General features: G+C 41.1%; 1 protein-coding gene across 2 annotated transcripts in view; it reads right to left on the bottom strand.

Annotated features, from left to right (window-relative positions):
* Positions 1–10,975, bottom strand: part of LHFPL4 (LHFPL tetraspan subfamily member 4) — a 168,213-nt gene extending 157,238 nt beyond the window's left edge. The window contains exon 1 of one of the 2 annotated variants that reach the window (XM_073591999.1): positions 9,721–10,975. In XM_073591999.1, the coding sequence (XP_073448100.1) occupies positions 9,721–10,126 (406 nt within the window). In that variant the 5' untranslated portion in view covers positions 10,127–10,975. The remainder of the gene's footprint in view (positions 1–9,720) is intronic. The other variant, XM_073592000.1, reaches the window with a different exon arrangement.
* Positions 10,976–16,799: the final 5,824 nt, after the last annotated feature.

Here is a 16,799-nt window from a genome sequence, read left to right as displayed (position 1 = left end):
TGGCAGAAACACTGGTTTAAACTGTTATACAGAAACCTTTAGATTTACTTGAAACATTCAACACTTCTGAGAGCATTGAATGCCCACGTCCCTCATCACACTCTGTAGTTCTCCAACCTCCAACCCCAATACCCCAATACAGGATTTATACAGCACCAACAGTTTGTGCAGCGCTTTACAACATGAGGGCAGACAGTACACTTACAATACAAATCAATACAGGAGGGATCAGAGGACCCTGCTCATTAGAGCTTACAATCTAGAAATGATTCAAAGATCTGCAATTGTTTTACAGAACAGAATATGATCTGATATGAGGTCTTTAAATACGTGTGAACTTCTGCTATATAGTTTAAAAATACACATGAAACACAAATACACGCATGGGTGGACAATGTTTTAAAATAACGCACAATATCCTTTTAAGGTTGTGCTTGTCCATTAAAATGCATGAACTGCCGTAGCACACTATACTTAGAACACGGCTGGCAAGAAAATTAGAGTTCTTCTAAGCAGCATTGGCAGTGGTGTCACTACTGGGCTTAACGAGCACTATGAAGAACATTTCTCTCTGTAAAGCTAATGTTTAAAATGCCTTTATTTTATTACACCTTTCTATATGTCAAGTGATACAGAAACCTTCCAGTAACCTAAGGACAGAACCCTGTCTAACCAAAAGGAGAAAATGTGCACATGTTGAAAATCAGGAGCTATTGCTACGATTAAAGCTGAACTCCGAGCACAAAAGCCTTCATTGAAATACTGTATATTCCTCAATAGACACAAGAGGATATAAATCCACTTCTGTGCACTAAATGCCTTTGCAAACCCAGTGATTACTATATATATATATATAGATAGATAGATCTATCTATATATATATAGCAATGAGGTGCGGAGACTTGGCAGTCCAGAGTGGAGCATGGTCATCCTGTTGAGCTAGTGAAGGGTCTGAATTAGGTCTTTACCTGCTTACAAAGTAGCAGACAAGTAGTGAATCACTCATCACTCAATGTATCAAATATCAACCAAAACCTAAACATGTTTTAGATTTTCTAAAATTCTCTGATCCCTACTGATAAATGGTCCTAATGGCTCTTATTACCAGTAAGGCGAATCAATTTCTGCACCCCATGTCTCAGGTAGACCTCTTGTAACTGGATTGGGACTTGGTTCAAGCAAACTTACCTAAACATCTCTAGTTACCACTATTTTCAGGGATGTTTAATTTGCTGCAGACCCAATGCTTGCTGAACCACAAAATAAAAGTTCTGATAAAAGGGGGGAGGAGGGGGGGGGGTGGGACTTTGAATGAGGCAGAAGACCAAACCTTGGTAAAAAAAAACATTTCCTGACACGTTTATCGCCATAAATAATTTCCATACCCCATTGTGATAAGTATATACATGTGGGAAATAAATAATTTCATGTATCTACATGACATCAAAATCATAATTCATATATATACACAAGGAGAAAATAAGCAGCATATTGTAGTTACCAAATTGATTTATTGAAACTGTACATGCCATCTATTGTTCTATTTCATATTACTACAAAGATGCATGAGTAGCACATTACAGTTGCCCGGGTATAGAATATTGAACATGGAGGTATTCCTTTTTCTGGGGATTAGGTATATGTGCCTGATCCGTATGTGGGTCCACGTGAGCTCCTTATATTGCAATACTACAGGTTCCTATACCCACCACTCCATGTAAGTATATAGTATTGGAAACTTTCCCTTTCCCTAGCCATAACATTTCTTTTATGCAAGACACAATATTTTACTGATATTTATGTTTTTTGCAGACATTTGGATTTATCCTCTCCTGATGAAGTGGTTATATCCACGAAACGCGTTGAGCACTAGGATGCAGCCATGTTATCATTTCTTAATATACCATGCACTTTCTTGTTATTGTCATTATTTTACTTTATGGAGCATTACTATCCTAATATTTTATACCATAGGCAACTGTAATGTGCTACTCATGCATCCTTGTAGTAATATGAAATAGAACAATAGATGGCATGTACAGTTTCAATAAATCAATTTGTTAACTCCAATATGCTGCTTATTTTCTGGTTGTGTATATATATATATGAATTATTATTTTGATGTCATGTAGATATATGAAATTATTTATTTCCTACATATAAACTTATTACAATGGGATATGGAAATTATTTATGTCAATAAACATGTCAGAATTTTTTTTTTTACCAAGGTTTGGTCTTCTGCCTCATTCAAAGTCCCAGTCCCCTCACCCCTTTTATTACAGATGTAGGGATGGAGACACGTGACTATATATGTGTCTCATTTAAAGTCCCAATTGCCCTTACTTGACAAAATAAATGTTGTGGGCTCAATTTACTAAGCTATAGTGCATGTGTCATTGCTGAAAACGACAACTGTTATGGCAAATGACTATCACTATAACTTACTGGGTTAAGCTGTCTCCAAAAACCTCATTTACATCACATTTTTAGCACTCCTGCACATCTGCTGACATTTTATTTCATCTGACAATGATAGCACCTGCTTGCTGAAATGGCAATGAAAGCGAGGCAGAGTTCAACCAAGTGTTAGGATTGTAAAAACACATACAGAAGGAAATGCAGACCCGGGACATGTGGTGTTGCAAACAGTAAGACAGCATGGCTTTTTTCCTTTATTTTCACCTGTTGATCCTGCCAGTAACACACTTCCTGTTTAAAAGAGTCTCCACTCTGGATGGAGGAGCAACGGAGACACCTTGTCAATCTAGGGCAGGGATCTTCAAACTAGGGCCCTCCAGGTGTTCAGGAACTACAACTCCCGTCATGCCTAGTCATGTCTGTGAATGTCAGAGTTTTACAATACCTCATGGGATGTGTAGTTCCACAACAACTGGAGGGCCCGTAGTTTAAAGATCCCTGGGCTAGGGGATGGGCAGTGTTAGACTAGCAGATTTAGATGGACTTGACTAACAAATTAAAGCCGAACTCCAGCTAATGCTTTTTAAGAAGTTACAGCAACAGTTTTTTTTGGGGGGTGATAAAAAAAACAAAAAACAAAACAAACAAAACAAAAAAACAAACAAAAAAACCCCCAAAACAGACAAAACATGTAAATAAAGAATAAAAATGGGCAGACTCGATGGACCACTGTGTTTCTTTTCTATAAAGATTTTACATAAATAAATAAAAGCTGACTGTTGTAAGCACCCCTGTCAATAGTAAATGTTTAGTTTCAACCCTCTAATGCCACATACACACGATCGAGATTTCGGATCCCGTCGGAAAAAGATATGATGGCTTTTCCGACGGGATTGCGCTCAAGCTTGCCTTGCATACCCACGGTCACACAAAAGTTCTCTGAACTTTCGACCGTCAAAAACGCGGTGACGTACAACACTACGACGAGCCGAGAAAATGGAGTTCAATGCTTCCGAGCATGCGTTGAATTGTTTCCGATCATGCGTAGGAATTTTGCGTGTCGAAATTGCTACAGACGATCGTATTTTCGGATAGGAACTTTTTCCGACCGAAAAATTGAGAACATGCTCTCAATCTTTTGCTGACAGGAATTCGGCCAGCAAAAGTCCGATGGAGCATACACACGGTCGCATTTTCTGACCAAAAGCTCTCATCGGTCTTTTGCTGGCCGAATTTCTGATCGTGTGTACGGGGCATTACTGCCACTTTTGCTGGACAGCTGGGTCTGCTGAAAAATAACAGATTTACTGGCCAGATCACCAGGTAAAAAAAAAAAAAAGGGTAAAAAGCTTAAAAAAAAATGAATGCAGCTACCACATCTATGATCTGGTGACCTGCAATAGAATACGTTTTTGTTTTTGTGTTTAATACCACTTTCAAAATATTGCCCAGGTGCCACGAGATGATTAAAATTTAAAATACGTTTTAGCGTTTTAACATTTTAACATATCTGCGTAATTACTTTATCAAAAAAAACGCTTTGTGCTGTACATTTGGTATGTATGTGATTGCTTTCCTACTCCACAGCTAATGTCCATTTCTGATGGATTCAAGATGGACATCATTACTAAATTGCATTCCAATTGGCACATCTATATATCAGATAATGACGGGATAAAAACATAATGCAAAGAAGCCATCAGAACAGCGAATTGGCTTATGCAGCAAAATGGATTTCCCATTTACAGACCACTATGCCATAGATGTGAATATTATTTAAATTGTTCATTAAAAATGCATGTGTTTATGCATCCTCCTAATGAGCTACTAAAGTGTATACCTTAAAGACACATAAATATGTTGATGCTCTATTGATTACGAGTGTCTTTCCTACGTGAGCCGAGTGCAGTGTGGGAAATTCTCCCTCCCTAATCCACGGTTACTAACGTGATTGCAATATCCAGGTACCTCGCTGCAAAGGAGATGCATTCATACATAGCTAATGCAAGAGGGGTATTTCCCAAAACTGACTTTACCCACAACCCAACATGACATAAAACACTGAGATGGTAAACACATTGTACGCTGGATGTAGTATATAAAGCAGACAGTAAGTACAAGAGAGCACTGAGCATCTAGACTCATCTAGACTCTCTTAAATAAAAAATATATAATATATTACCAAAATATAATATAATATAATATAATATAATATAATATATGACCAAAATATATTTTAAGGCTAATGAAGTAGAACTGGGGGCTAAAGCTTATAAAAACAGGACTTTCCTTTAAATCCTGATAAGCTGGAGAATATGTTAAATAATCCATATCAGTGTCTAGGATATATCTACTTAAAATAGAATAATTTTTAAACCAAGTGATCATTTTACCAATTATGGACTCTACCTTTAACTAAGTTAACATAATACAAAACACATATACAAAACAGATTACAAAAAAGAGACACAGAAAATGGACATATATATATCCTATCTATCTATCTATCTATCTATCTATCTATCTATCTATCTATCTATCTATCTATCTATCTATCTATCTATGTACACATCTATCTACCCACCTATTTATCTAAAAAAAAGTTAGAAATTTATATAAAGCAAGCATAGAGAAAAAAAATTTATGTATATCTATAGATAGATAGATCTATCTATCTATCGATATAGATATATCGATAGATAGATAGATAGATAGATAGATAGATAGATAGATAGATAGATAGATAGATAGATAGATAGATAGATAGATAGATAGATAGATAGATAGATAGATATTATAGATATATATCTAAAAAAAAGCTAAAAAAAAAAAGTTAGAAATTATTATAAAGCAAGCATAGAAAAAAATAAATTAGATAAAAAAAACTATCTATCTATCTATCTGTCTGTCTGTCTGTCTGTCTGTCTGTCTATCTATCTATCTATCTATCTATCTATCTATCTATCTATCTATCTATCTATCTATCTATCTATCTATCTATCTATCTATCTATCTCAGTTTCTGTATCATCCATCTAATCTCTCATCCCCTATCTATGGCTATAAGTAGACTGATCTTTTATTAGATACACAGAGATTATACATGACTCCTTATAGTAACAATTAAGCAACCAAATGTGTGGGCAGCAGACACTTTGCCATCCAATCTGTTGCGATGCATCTGTTCTCTATGTAACAATAAAAATAAAAAGTGTACAGCCATATTAGTGTCAGAATGCCTGTGATTAATGAACAAAGCATGGCTGTCTTAGCTGCAGAGCAGCCCATAGATAAATACAGCTCATAAAGGATCACTCCTTTTAGTACAGAGGGCACCAATGTGCTATTTTTAGGTTATCAAAGGTTCCGTAATACAATTGTATCCTATTGCTGCCAAGAGGCAGATTTTTCTCTCAGTTATTGTCCCCTCTTATTAAAATAGCATTCACACATCCCAGAGGATGCGTAATACCTTGTAATTAAACTCTCCTCTGCAACTCTCATTCCTATATTGGCAGGACTGTATTGTAAGCTGATGTAACATTACGATGTGTGACAAAATAAGCCCTGGTTGGTAATTAGGCACCCCCATTAGCATTTCACTCGTGATCTACAACACTTTTCTTCCTCCTCACCAAAAATGAACCATAAGTTATCAAAGGATACTTGCTATCTGCCCCATCAGCAAAGCAGCCCAAGGGCAGCTGCCCAGTTTGACTGCATGTCAAAGAGACCTTCATAGAAAACCATATCCTCCATCTAAAGTGTTATGACTAATGACGGTGCCTAGACACAAGAAGGAAAAAAAAAACGTACTGTCTTATTGGACATTACTACAGGCATGCACCTTGTCTCTACACTAAGGCTCCCATAATGAAAACCATCCATCATCTACAATCCACTTTGCTGCTGAATGGTGGTAAGACTCTGAACTTCAGCCCGGTGTAAACATGAATACATAGGCATTAGGGATAAGCAGAGTGATTTTGGCAAAATTGATTTAGTGGTGCTAATTTCACAAAAGTGGAAATTCTCTGTTTCACTCTTAGAGCTGCTTAGGCAACATTTACTTGAAAAAAATCTACTCTTTTTTCTTTTGTTTTGTTAATATATGTTTTTAAGGCTGTATTTGGGGTTGAGCTAAATAATGAGGCTAGAGGTGACCAGGCACAAGAATAGGTCCAAGATATTTAGAAGGGGCTTTTGTAACCCTAATGCCGCGTACACACGGTCGGACTTTACGGCAGACTTTGCCCAGCGGACGGGATTTCGTCGGACAATTCGATCGTGTGTGGGCTCCAGCGGACTTTGTTTGCTCAAAAGTTGGACGGAATTAGATTTGAAACATGTTTTAAATCTATCCATCGAACTCGAGTCCGGTCGTCTGTATGCTAGTTCGACGGACAAAAAGCCACGCTAGGGCAGCTATTGGCTCTTGGCTATGAACTTCCTTGTTTTAGTCCAGTCGTACCTCATCACGTACGAATTCGACGGACTTTGGTGGATTGTGTGTAGGCAATCCGTTCATTCAGAAAGTCCGTCGTAAAGTCCGTTGAAAAGTCCGTCGGGCAAAGTCTGCCATAAAGTCCGACCGTGTGTACGCGGCATTAGGAACCATTACAACCTTGCTTAAACTGAAGCCATTTAATGTCCATTGTACCCAAGGTACAAGAACAGGTCCAGAATACTTAAAAGGAGCTTATTAACCCTCAGGAACCATTAAACCATGCTAAAACCTAAGCCATTTAATGCACACTGTAGCTAGGGCACTAGAACATGCCCAAGGACAGCTAAAGGGAGCTTCTGTAACTCGCAGGTGCCATTAAAACCATGCTATAAACTTAGCCAATTAATGTTCACTGTAGCCGGGGCAGCAGAACATGTCCTGGGCAGCTAAAACGAGCTTCTGTAACCCTCAGAAGCCATTAAAACTATGCTATAACCTAAGCCATTTAATGCCCACTGTAGCCAAGGCACAAGAACATGTCCTGGACAGCTAAAATGACCTTTTGTACCCTCAGGAGCCATTAAAACTATGCTATAATCTAAGCCATTTAATGCCCACTGTAGCCAAGGCACAAGAACATGTCCACCTAAAAGGAGCTTATGTGACCCTCAGGAGTCTTTAAAACCATGCTATAATCTGAGTCATTTAATGCCATTTGTAGCCAGGGCTCAATAACATGTCCAGGACAGCTAAATAAAGCTTTTGTAACCCTCAGAAGTCATTAAAACCATGCTATAACCTGAGCTATTTCATGCCAACTGTAGCCATGGCACAGGAATATGTCCAAGATAGTTATAAGGAGCTTTTGTAACCCTCAAGACTCATTATTACCATTGTATAATCTAAGCCATTTAATGCCCACTTTACCCTTAAACCCTTTAACTTTCATTTTGCCTTCTCTATTAACCCTAATGCATTTGGCCAAGATGGCACAACTTCTCAGAAATCACAATTTTTGGGAAACTATAATGCTAAAATTTCTGAAGTTCTGACTGACTCAGAATAAGCATATAAGGTGCCTGTAAACCTTTGGGAACCAGTGACTACATTCTAGAGAAGATCGTACCATTCAGCAGCCAATAGATTTCATGTCTGGTCACCCTCTGTCTATCCTTAAACCCATCAAAACCACTCAAAAAAGATCATTTGCCATAATTTTGCCTTCTCCATTGCTGCCAACGCTTTTTCCCGAAATGGCAACATTTCACCAAAATTTTCGCAGAATATTTGGAGACATGGAAACTCGATTTCGCTCATTCCTAACAGACAAGATATAGTGATAAGGTTTTGACTGACAGAATAAGCATAGTAGGTGCTTGGAAACCTTTGGGAGCCAGTGACTACATTCTAGTAAAGACCCTTTCTCTTGGCAGCCAAGAGATTTTGTGCTTGGTCACACTCTGCCTACCTTTAAAACCCACCAAAACCACCTTAGTTTCACCTACTCCTGTACCGCCAATGCTTTTTCCCAAAATGGCAGTTTCACCAAAATTTCTTCAAAATCATTTGATTTTTGCTGAAATTTTGGAGACATGAAAACTCTCAATTTTGCTCATCCCTAACAGGCATGATCTAGCAATAGGTTTTGACTTCCAGAATAAGCATAATAGGTACTTGGAATACTTTGGGAGCCAGTGACTGCATTCTAGAGAAGACCTTTCCTTGTGGCAGACAAGAGATTTCATGTCTGTTTACCCTCTACCTATTCTTAAAACCCACCAAAACCACCATCATTTCGCCTTCCCCATTGCTGCCAATGCTTTTTCCAAAAATGGCGAAACTTCACTGAACTCTTTTGATTTTTGCTGAAATTTTGGGAACATGAAAACTCTCAATTTTGCTCATGCCTAATATGCATGATAAAGCAATAAGGTTTTGCATGCCAGAATAAGCATAGTAGGTGCTTGGAAATCTTTATGAGCCAGTGATTACATTCTTTCCTTCTGGCAGCCAAGAGATTTCATGACTGGTCACCCTCTACCTATTCCTAAAACCCACTAAAAGCACCTTCATTTTGCCTTGCCTAATGCCGCCAATGCTGTTTCCCAAAAAAGGCAAAATTTTACCAAAATCGTGAAATTTTACTATCATTTTTCAATTTTCACTGAAATTTTGGAGACATAAAAACTCAAAATTTTGCTCATCCTTAACAGGCAAAATATAACAATAAGGTTTTGACTGCCGGAATAAGCATAGTAGGTGCTTGGAAACCTTTGGGAACCAGTAACTACATTCTAGAGAAGACCCTTCCTCCTGCCAGACCAGAGATTTAATGTCTGGTCACCCTCTACCTAGTCTTAAAACCCACCAAAACCACCTTCATTTTGCCTTCTCCATTATCACCAATGGCACACACATTTTGACTGCCAGAATAAGCATAGTAGGTGCTTGGGATCCTTTGGGAGCCAGTGACTACATTCTAGAGAAGACCATTCCTCCTGGCAGACAAGAGATTTCATGTCTGGCCACCCTCTATCTAGTCTTAAAACCCACCAAAACCAGGTTCATTTTATTTTATTTTATCCATTGCCACCAATGCTTTTTCCCCAAATTGCAAAATTTACTAGATTTTCACTGAAATTTTGGAGACATCTTAAACACTCAAAAACTCTCTGGCAAGACAAGATAAAGCAATAAGGTTTTGACTGACAAAATAAGCATAGTAGGTGTGTGGAAACCTTCGGGAGCAAGTGGCTGCATTCCAGAAAAGACCCTTGCTCCTTATGGCCAGATGTCATGTCTGGTCGCTTACTACCTACAATTTACCACCCCCCAACCCTTCCCCCCATTTACCTGCACACAGCTGCATCCAGGCGCAGATCTTGTACACAGTGGCCGTGTTGCAGAAGAAGAACAGGGCGAAACAGGTAATGCAGCCCAGGATCAGCACCATGGACAGCAGCACGAAGAAGGCGGCTGCTTTGAAGGCTCCAGAGGGGATGGTGCTGAAATCGGTGAAGGACCCCCGGCAGGTAAACTCCCTGTTCCCCCCTCCATTGCCCACACAGTAGTGGAAGAGCCCAAAGTAACCGGGCTTGGGTGTATTGACGCTGTCCCCTATCCAGTAGGGTTGTATAAAGACCACCACGTTGATGATGGCAAAGCAGATGGTGAAGATGGCCCAAAGCACGCCTATGGCTCTTGAGTTTCTCATGTAATTGTCATGGTAAAGCTTGGAGGCTTCTTGAGATGGCAGCATCTTGGCTAGCTGATCAGATGCCCTCCTGCACAGTGTAGTAGACAAATAAAACAATTAAAAACCCCCCTTTAGATGCCACCACAATCCCTAGGACCGCTGGCTGCCTGGCTGTCCATGCACCCTTGTATTGGGCATGCAGTTGGTGGGTAAGGGCAAAGCCCAGAGGAATAGGGGGAATTCCGATGCTAGTTTTGGGATGCAGAGAGGAGGATGCCAACGTTCAGAGTCCTTGGGAGCAACATTTGCCTCTTGAGCCAAAGGAGACGCAAGCCATCAGATGCCCCCAGCTGGAAATAAGCCTAGTAGGCAATGCCATGGACCCAAGCCATTTGCGATGCAAGGAGGTCTCTTAAAACAGCGGAGACTTGGCTGGCTCTAGCCTTCCCTGCAGCTGCTGGGACTCCATCTTTGCTATGTGCCTGATGCGCGCTCCTGAACATCTGCGCGCTCCCGATGTAATGCAGACTTGGGGGAGCAGAGAGAATAATAAAAAAAAAGCAGCACTCTTTGCTACTCTTTGTGAGCTGTGATCTCATCTGCTTTCCTACAACTGTGACAGCATCCTCTGCAAAGGACAACCGCAAATAGCCTTCTATTGACCATGGATGGTAGATTTAAATGGATTAATCCGGCCCCTCTTCTCCTCCCCATCCAGCAGTAATCCTCCACTGATGCTCTCTTTTAACACAGCATGCAGCCCCCATTATTATCCATGCAAGCCAAAGAGAAGGTGAGCAATGCACTCTGGATGGAGCCTAGGCAGGGTTTCCCCCTCCGTCTTTCTCTCGCTGTGTGCCAGGCTGCCACACTGGTGATGTGATGTGGCATGTGCCCACTAGGGGCCAGGAAAGACCACTGATCCTGTTCATCTTCATTAGGCATAAATGCATAGATTTTCACTTCACTGCCTGACAAATGTTCCATTGCCTTTTTTTCCCCATAATTTTCTTTAAAGGGTCAGTTCACCCAAAATTGATATTTCAATTATTGGTATAGGTTGATGAGCTGGATCACCTAACAAATAAATGCTTAAAAATAAGGAAGTGCTTACCAAATACCTATATTAAAATAAATATCAATCATAAAAAACTCAAGATACTCTGAATAGTGCTGAAACTGATCAATTAGGCACCAATGTCCCCGATAATGTCACAAACAGTACAAGAAAAATAATGGGATTTATAGGGTGCCAATACAGAGCATGGCAACATCAAAAACTAGTAAAAGATCACATTGATTTTATTGTTATCTGTTTAAAACATTCCTTAGTTATAAAGATATCCATATAACAAGCCTCAATGAGGCTGTTCTTTATACATTACAACAAGTATACACAGCCTATTGCATCAGGATGTGCACCCCAAAGCTCAAACACACATGCTTGTGTGTATGTGTACAAATATATATACACTCACCGGACACTTTATTAGCTACACCTGTTCAATTGCTTGGTAACACAAATTGCTAATCAGCCAATCACATGGCAGCGACTCAATGCATTTAGGCATCTAGACGTGGTGAAGATGACTTGCTGAAGTTCAAACCAAGCATCAGAATGGGGAAGAAAGGGGACGTAAGTGACTTTGAACGTGGCATGGTTGTTGGTGCCAGACGGGCTGGCCTGAGTATTTCAAAAACGACTGATCTGCTGGGATTTTCATGCAAAACCATCTCTCCGGTTTACATAGAATGGCTCAAAAAAGAGAGATCCAGGGAGCCACAGTTGTGTGGAGGAAAACGGCTTGTTGATGTCACAGGTCAGAGGAGAATGGACAGACTGGTTCCAGATGAAAGAAAGGCAAAAGTAACTAAAATAACCCCTTGTTACAACCAAGGTATGCAGAATACTATCTCTGAACGCACAACACATCGAACCTTGAAGCAAATGGACTACAGCAGCAGAAGACCATAAGGGGTGCCACTCCTGTCATCTAAGAACAGGAAACTGAGGCTACAATTGGCACAGGATCACCAAAATTGGACAATAGAAGATTGGAAAAACGTTGCCTGGCTGATGAGTCTCGATTTCAGCTGCGACATTCAGATGGTTGGGTCAGAATTTGGCATAAACAACATGAAAGCATGGATCCATCCTGCCTTGTATCAACGGTTCAGGCTGGTGGTGGTAGTGTAATGGTGGGGGGGGATATTTTCTTGGCACACTTTGGGCCCCTTAGTACCAATTGAGCATTATTTAAACTCCATAGTCTACCTGAGTATTGTTGCTGACCATGTCCATCCCTTTATGACTACAGTGTACTCATCTTCTGATGGCTCCTTCCAGCAGGATAATGCACCATGTCACAAAGCTCAAATCATCTCACCACTGTTTTTTTTTTTCAATCCAATAGAGCACCTTTGGGATGTGGTGGAATGGGAGATTCGCATCATGGTTGTGCAACCGACAAATCTGCAGCAACTGAGTGATGCTATCATGTCATTATGGAGCAAAATCTCTGAGGAATGTTTCCAACACCTTGTTAAATCTATGCCACGAAGAATGAAGGCAGTTCTGAAGGCAAAAGGGGGTCCAACCCGGTACTAGCAAGGTGCACCTAATATAGCAGCCGGTGAGTGTATATATATATATATATATATATATACACACACACACAAATACTAATTTAAATAAATGTAAACTAGCATTCTAAAAATGTATTAAAACATGGAAGATGTCAGTAGCGCAGTGGTTGGTGTCAGTAGGGCAGAGGTTGTTGTCAGTCAGTAGAGCAGTGGACGGTGTCAGTAGGACAATGGATAATGTAAATCGTTTTTTTTTTAAATATTTTTTTTTTTTTTTTACAATCTTTTCATTATTTTTTACAATATTACGTGTTATTATTTTTTTTTACAATTTTTTTAGGAGCCCTGTTGGGGGACTTTGATGAAATATCAGGGGTTAAACAGCCGGTGGTAAAGGAGAGGAGGGATGCCGTCACCAGGCAGCAGGGGGAATCTGCACTGCATGAGGTGATTAGGGTGTGCTCGGGCATACTTGGCACACCCCGTGTGCATGCCTATGGTTACAATAACTATAAACCACATATAGAATAGATGTTCACAGTTTGCCCCAATTCCTCTTGTCGTCAGCAGTGTATTTACACTTCATTACTCTCAGTTCGCATAATAGAAGTATTCCATTATTCTGTATGCTGAACAGATGGGGGAGGTTCGGCAATTGCACAATGCATTTCATGGGTAATGAAGTTGCACAGGGGGCAAGGTTTTGGGAGGACGTCTATGGATGCTCTCTCAGAACTAGACAACCACACTGTAGCTGTCTTTTGGCTATGGCAGTGGTCTCCAAACTGTGGCCCGGGGGGCCAAATGTGGCCCTTTGCTTGCTTTTATCCTTCCCTTGGGGCAATATTTCATCTACTGATGCCAACAATGGAACATAATTTCCCCCCACTGTCATCAATAAAGTGGCACAATTCCTCCTAATGACACCATCAATGGGACACAATTCCTCCTAATGACACCAACAATAGGGCACAATTCCTCCTAATGACACCAACAATGGGACCCAATGACACCCACAGCAGGGCACAATTCCTCCTAATGACACCAACAATGGGGCCCAATGACACCCACAATAGGACACAATTCCTCCTAATGACACCAACAATGGAGCCAATTCCTCCCAATGACACCAACAATATGGCACAATTCCTCCTAATGACACCAACAATGGGGCCCAATGACACCCACAATAAGACACAATTCCTCCTAATGACACCAACAATGGGGCCAATTCCTCCCAATGACACCAACAATATGGCACAATTCCTCCTAATTACACCAACAACGGGGCCCAATTCCTCCCAATTACACAAACAATAGGGCACAATTCCTCTAATGACACCAACAATGGGTCCAATTCCTCCCAATGACACCAACAATAGGGCAGGATTCCTCCTAATGACACCAACAATGGGCCCCAATGACACCCACAATAGTGCACAATTCCTCCTAATTAAACCAACAATGGGGCCTAATCCTCCAAATGACACCAACAATGGGGCCCAATTCCTCCCAATGACACCAACAATAGGGCACAATTCCTCCTAATGACACCAACAATGGGGCCCAATGACAACCACAATAGTGCACAATTCCTCCTAATGACACCAACAATGGGGCCCAATTCCTCCCAATGACACCAACAATGGGACCCAACAACAACAATGAGGTATAATCCTTTCCATTGACACCAAAGATGTTTTTTTTTCTTTTTTACCCATAGACGTCAGGACCTTTCCTACTCTCAATAGCCACAGTCCGGCCCCCCTAAAGTCACAAGAACAGTAAACTGGCCCTCTGTTTGGAAAGTTTGGAGACCTCTGGGCTATGGCGTGGAAATAAAGTGCATAATGTGTTGATTTTCAGTTTCACAGACTCTGAGGAAGTGGGCCTCATTACACATAAAGCGTGTTGTGCAATTGCCACCCCACCCCACCCCCAAAGTGATCTTATACTAGTTTTTAAAGTTTTAATGCTCTATATCTTTCTTGTACTGTTTTGTAACAAAAAAACTCAAATGATAAGTAATATTATATACAGTAAATCTGTGATATTTCATATATATGCACACATCAAAACCAAACTCTAGGAAACTTGAAAGGTATCCCTTGCAATGCCCGTTTAATATAGGGCAGAATAAAAGCACTTTTACTTATCAGATCCTCTGCTCCCCTGGCAGGCAGTGTTCCTCCCATGCATTCAGTGGACTGTCCCTCTGTGTCATTACGTCCAATGAAGGGCTATGGTAAGTGCATTGGTCTTGATGATGTCAGGAGTATACACCACTGGAACATGGATGGAGGAGAAGATGCTGCAGGGACGGATCTAGCAGCACAGAGGAGAGAATAATTAGGTAAGTAAATCTTCTGTTCTATGGTCCCTAGACGAGCAATTACCCCTTGCGCTGGTGCAACCCCACTGCAAAGGATCATTTCAGGTTTCCCAGAGTTAGACTATAAAAAAATCAATAAATGTGACAAGGGACATTCTTCCCCACAGCCCCCCTAATTTTTCATTTTAACAGGGGTTCCCCAGGACCTGTAAAGTTATTTTAAGGGTTCCTCTGCAGTAAAGAGGTTGAGAATGGCTGGCATACACCATAAATAAATGAACAACCAGTCCATAGAAGTGAGCGTACAAAAACACCTTATATCTTCATCCACTACTGTAAATGTGTCAAAATATAACATAGCCTGGTGCCAACACCCAAAGGAAAGCAGCTCACCCTCATATTTGACCCTCAAACACAGAATGTTAGAAAGTTCTCCACCCACGGGATGACCGCTCCATCGCTAATCGTTTCAAAATGAATAAAACATATGCCCTCACATGATCCATGTATATATAGCACATGTGTCAAACAAGGCCCGGGGGTTTATTCCGTCCCACCAGGCTATTTCATGTGGCCCTTGCACCTAGGGCTTTTTTTAGCCAGGACGTGGTGGAACTCTGTTCTGCCACCTCCGGCTCTCTCCCTCCGCTACTGTCAGAAACCATGAAATCAGACTGAGACAGAAGTACAGTTAAATCACACTTGTTTAATAAGTAAGTAAAAGGAACAAACATAGTCAAAGCATAGCCAAAGTTCAGTAACCGGAACGGATAGTCAGCCAAGCCAGAAGTCAGGGAGCAAAGTAGTGGAACAGCAAGCAGGATCTGGAGCCAGAAGGGATGTCAGCAAAGCCAGTCTTTAAACAGGAACTCAGGTGATAGTTTCTTGTGATGTGACAAAGGCAGAGCTCCTCTGGACTGGACGGCTTAAGTAGGCAGGACCGACGAGTAGGATCATCAACAGCTGAGTAACTGTGGAGAGATAAGAGCTGGCAATTAGCCAACAGCTGAGCGGTCAGCTCAGAGAGGGAAGGGCTGAGCCCAGCCCTGACAGCTACCAACTCACCACTGTCACTTGTAAACATAGAGGTCTTCTGCATTTACAAAAACAGCTTTTCTCTGTGTGGCTCTCACAGATTCCTGCCTGCCCTGCACTCAGGGGCAAGGGAGATGCAAGTGCAGTGTTTGATGGGGCATCAGCCTGTGCAAAACAGCTGAACCCTGCACATTGTGCATAGCACACCCCAAATTCTGCACTCTGTATGTAGCGCACTCCTCAACATGCACTCTGTACACTGCGCACCCCTGAACTCTGCACTCTGTATACAGCGCAGGATGCAGGTGCAGTGTTGGATGAGGCATCTGCCTGTGAAAGAGAGCTGAACCCTGCACACTGTGCATAATACACCCCAAACCCTGCACTCTGTATGTAGCACACTCCTGCAAGTGCAGTGTTGAATGGGGCATCAGCCGGTGAAAGGGAGCTGAACCCTGCACACTGTGCCTAGCACACCTCAAACTCTGCACTCTGTATGTAGCGCATTCTTCAACCCTGCACTCTGTACACTCCACACTCCTGAACATTGCAGTCTGTACACAGCGCACCCCTGAAGCCTGCACTCTGTATGTAGCGCACCCCTGAACTCTGCACTCTGTAATTAGCACATTCCTGAACTCTGCACATAACACAATCCTGGTATTTATTTTACTGCAATTTGGCTACATCCACCGTTTGATGCGGTTCAGCGGGGAAGTGGAGGGGGCTTGGTTAAGTTCCTCCACCTATTCTCTGAAGAAAAAAGACCTGGATAAATTTATA

This window comes from Aquarana catesbeiana, linkage group LG07 (genome assembly GCF_042186555.1).
Source record: "Aquarana catesbeiana isolate 2022-GZ linkage group LG07, ASM4218655v1, whole genome shotgun sequence".
NCBI classification, from domain to species: Eukaryota; Metazoa; Chordata; class Amphibia; order Anura; family Ranidae; genus Aquarana; species Aquarana catesbeiana.
Note: the sequence above shows the minus strand (reverse complement) of the source record. Positions and strands in the feature narration are given on the sequence as shown.